The 4,312-nt window shown below is 38.4% G+C and overlaps 1 protein-coding gene across 1 annotated transcript in view; it reads left to right on the top strand.

Annotated features, from left to right (window-relative positions):
• The window catches only part of ppid (peptidylprolyl isomerase D), a 6,864-nt gene that overhangs the window by 1,139 nt on the left and 1,413 nt on the right, over positions 1-4,312 (top strand). The window contains exons 2-8 of the mRNA XM_005726594.2: positions 175-281; positions 1,988-2,176; positions 2,336-2,455; positions 2,888-2,994; positions 3,227-3,368; positions 3,841-3,927; positions 4,163-4,205. Of these exons, the coding sequence (XP_005726651.1) occupies positions 175-281; positions 1,988-2,176; positions 2,336-2,455; positions 2,888-2,994; positions 3,227-3,368; positions 3,841-3,927; positions 4,163-4,205 (795 nt within the window). The remainder of the gene's footprint in view (positions 1-174; positions 282-1,987; positions 2,177-2,335; positions 2,456-2,887; positions 2,995-3,226; positions 3,369-3,840; positions 3,928-4,162; positions 4,206-4,312) is intronic.

The following is a 4,312-nucleotide window of genomic DNA, read 5'->3' as shown; positions in this document are numbered from 1 at the left end:
TCTCTTAATAGTTGTGCGACAAAGCATTTAATATGCAGAGTAAGTACCTGGATTCTTTTGGGATTGTTGAGCCCTTGAGAGTTCAATTTTAATAATAAGAAGCCTGGAACAGTGTTAATATTAAGTTTGTTTATTATAGGAAAAGTAATGTGGCTGTAAATTTGTTCTTGCCAGTCATCAAGAAGTTTATGATCCAAGGAGGCGACTTCTCAAACCATAATGGCACAGGGGGTGAAAGCATCTATGGGGAGAAGTTTGAGGATGAAAACTTCCACTACAAGGTACATGACCTATCACCAGGACTGCAAATTTGTAGCTATTTTCACACATGCACTGCAGCTCCAAACTTTTCTAGGACTTACCCAACAGAAGTGCATGAGAGAACATTATCCAGTCTTTAACCTGCCAGCTCTCAGTTACAGAGTGTGTGTAATGTTGGATTGCAGCAAAGGACAAATAGACATAAGATAAGATAACTCTTTATTGTCATTGCACAGTCATACATAGTACAGTAGTACAATGAAATTGGAAAACTGTCCTACGTCGGCACTACATGTAACACAACACGACACGATACGACACATCACAACGCAACACAAACAACACAACGCAGTATAATAACTTAGTAATAAAAAGAAGAATAAGTGTATTTGTATTGCACACTGTTATTATTGCACATTAATTATTATTGCACCTTGTTATAATTATAAATATAATTATTTTTTGCATTGATCAGGGCTATTGCCCTGTTGTAAAAGCTGTCCTTCAGTGTGTTGAGTGTGTGTTGCCTCCTGCGCACTATTTCCTGGCATTTAGCCACCTGAATTCAGCAAGACATAAGTAAATGTTGCTTTATACATAGTATAAAGCTGGTAGAAAAGGTAAAATTCATTGACTGGATTTAATCAGCATCTCTAGCTTAAATGTAAATTAATATCCACTACCTTTAGTGTAACTTAACCCGTACCATTGTGACATAACATGTATTACTGTAAACTTCACCACATTGTGGCAAACTGCCCAGTGCAGTATTTTTATGCAATTTGAATAACACAAAGTTAGCTTGTTTTGCAAGACTTTAAAAAAAAAAAAACATGGTTGAGCAACACATGATGTATAGATCCCATATCTGATTTAAAAGCTCTAGGAGGTCACATGTAATAGATCAAATTTCCAACTTGTTGAACAATTCTTACCTTTAAAAATAATCTTATCTTCCCCTCCTGCTCTCTCGTTTTACATCTTTACACATCTCTGAGTGTTCCACATAAACATTTTTTCTCTTCCTGGGAAATCACAGATGAGATCACAGAAACACTTTGTGTACTTGTAATGACCTCCCACCTAAAAACATCTAAATGTTACTTTATATTTCTCGTCTCTTGTAGCTAATTAGATGTTGAATAGTGACTGCAGTTTTATTTATTTATTTTTATTTACATCTACTTCATGCATGCATCACAGGGGATGTAAGGGCTATGTGGGATGTCGTTATGTTTGAGCAAGTGAAGCAACGCCAGGCTACAGCACACGAAAAATGACCTCATTCAGCAGTAATGCCAACAGTAATGCAGGTTTAATTACTTGTGAAGCGAAGGTGCCGAAATGCCGTTCCAGATCGTTTCCGGCCTGCTTTAACCCCTCCTCGTGCCACACGTGAGAAAGGAGAACAGTGGAAATAATCCGAACCTGATTCTCTTGAAATTGTCGGATGCTCATGTGTGAGAATGGCTTATGATTCTACATCAGGCGATTTTAAAAAGTTAGCTGAATTTCCTCATGTTGATTTGTGAAGTTTTATCATTTTAAAAATGAAATGCTTTGCTTGGATATTTGTGCCCTTAGTGCTTCTTGTCTTTCTTTTGCCTTCATTATCTACTGAAGCAAAGCAAAGAAATTCAAAGTTACTCAGAAACGATGGCTATGTTTATGGCTCATGTTTGATGTTCCAGCTGCTTTATCCAACCTATTTTCTTTCTCCATGTAGCATAGCAAAGTGGGTCTTCTGAGCATGGCTAACGCAGGGCCAAACACCAACGGCTCGCAGTTCTTCATCACAACTGTCCCCACGCCACACTTAGACGGAAAGCATGTGGTCTTTGGACAAGTGTTGAAAGGGATCGGAGTGGTAAAAATGCTGGAGTGCATTGATACTACAGATGATGCCCCTGTGAAGGTAAATGAGTCTTTACTGACATTTACTATTTAACCAAGATAACACCTGCTCTTAGAAGTTAATGATACCAATCTGCTCATTATTTTTCTTTCGTTTTAAGTCCGAAACACATTTGGTCTGTTAAGCTATCTTAAAGTTTCTGCAAACATGCATTTGCAGCCATGTATCATAGCCGACTGTGGTGAGCATAAGGATGGGGACAGCTGGGGCGCTGCACCAAGTGATGGAACAGATGCCCACCCAGACTTCCCCGAGGACTCCGACATCGACTTTAAAGATGTAAGTATCAGCGCTGTCTTTGATCTTCAAGGACTCAGGTTGGCAGATAACTGCTCTGCAAGGAGCACTGTGGCATTTTTTTTAATATGCTTGTTTGCTGGCTCATCCAAAGCCAAATGAGAGTGTGGATTAAAAAAAAAAATCAATATCACAAGGTCACATTTAGTCTGGTAAATAATGGAAGCAGGGGGAAAAGTGTTCCCAGTAATAATGAGTCAGATTATTACTGAGGTCATTGTTGTGCATGTTATCAATGTTATCAATTTTACTTTGAAATAAAGTAGTTTAGAAATTCTGGAGGTTAGACTTTGTGTTTGTAATGTTAGCAATGTCTCCTTCTCCTTGTTCTTACATAAGCAAGAGGAATGATGGCAAAAACTGCAAATTAAGATCAAAGGTTCCAGTTTCACTTTGGCCTGTGCTTCTTTTCAGATGGAGAAAGTTCTGTCTGTTGCTGAAGATGTGAAGAATATTGGAAACAACCTTTTTAAGTCTCAAGACTGGAAAGGCGCGGTCCAAAAATATAGTAAAGCTTTCAGGTAAGGTGGTTTTGATTTACTTGCAGTCATAATCACCTTGACTTAAAGAGAAGTCACTTTGAAAAGATATTCCACAGGAATTAAATATTACTCCCAGTAACCCAGAGATGATTTTCATCTGTCAAAGTGCTCTGTGAGGATTTTTGTGGTGTATAAGCCTGATTTTCAAACAAAGGAAACGGTAGCAAAGAATAATTCCAAAAGCTAACAAATGATCTTTTTATGTTCATAGGTACTTGAAGGTGTGTGGGGAACAAGTGGAAGAGGAGGCACAGAAGAAGCTGGAGCCCACAGCCCTCAGCTGCTATCTCAACACAGCAGCCTGCAAACTGAAGATGCAGCTGTGGCAGGAAGCTCTGGACAGCTGCAATCAGGTGACATGAGCTGGAACAAAGCAGACTGTAGCACATATCACAGATTCAGCCGAGTGCTCCTGTGTGGCTGTTAGGGTTTACCGCTGGTGAACTTAGCAGGCTTCACATGCTAAGCTTATGTCCTCTTACCTAAGATATCAATCAGTACCCAGTTTTTGTTGCTGAAGATAGCACCCACGAGTGCTTAGCCTGATTCTGTCTACAGAGGCTAAAATCTGTCTACCAGCACCTTTAACAAACTTTGGGACTTGTCATCAGTCTGGAGTTACAAAGGAAATAAAAGAATTTGTCAAACCGATTATATATTCCTTGTAGATTACATGCATTTTTGGGGAAAAAGTGTCTATTTAGTCTCTTTGATGTTTTATTTCTGTCTACTTCAAAAAATCATGTGGAAATCTTTTAGATTCTGTGAAATGTGACCTTAAAATTTTATCAAATCATCCAAAGAATCATTTTTCTTGTCTTACAGGCTCTGGAGCTGAGTGAAGGAAACACTAAGGCACTTTTCCGCAGGGCTCAGGCCTGGCAGGGGTTAAAGGAATATAACAAAGCCATGGTAATGTCTACAGAACAGCCTCTTGTGTTAGAGACTGTACAACCCAGCAGCACAATATGAACACACTGCCTTTTATATGTCAGTTATCTAGTAGATTCTCCTGTAAACAATTGCAGTGAAAATTAAATATGAAGTTTAGCATTTCGCAATTTGGCATTAACATTAAAAATATTTAAAAATCAATTAGCAGAACTGATTTTAACTAATTATTTTTATTGTGCTTCTAACTCGATAGTCTGATCTGAAGAAAGCTCAGGAAACTGCTCCAGAGGATAAAGGTAAGGTCTGCAGTGGTTTTGTTTTAACTAAAGTCTTGGTTTGATTTGTCCTCATAGCAAGAATACACCAAGTTTATGATCAGTGGTTTTTGATCAATAGTTGTTGG

Source organism: Pundamilia nyererei, unplaced genomic scaffold (genome assembly GCF_000239375.1).
Source record: "Pundamilia nyererei isolate P.nyererei 1_Seehausen unplaced genomic scaffold, PunNye1.0 scaffold00020, whole genome shotgun sequence".
In the NCBI taxonomy this organism is placed as follows: Eukaryota; Metazoa; Chordata; class Actinopteri; order Cichliformes; family Cichlidae; genus Pundamilia; species Pundamilia nyererei.
This window is presented reverse-complemented; position numbering and strand designations above follow the sequence as displayed.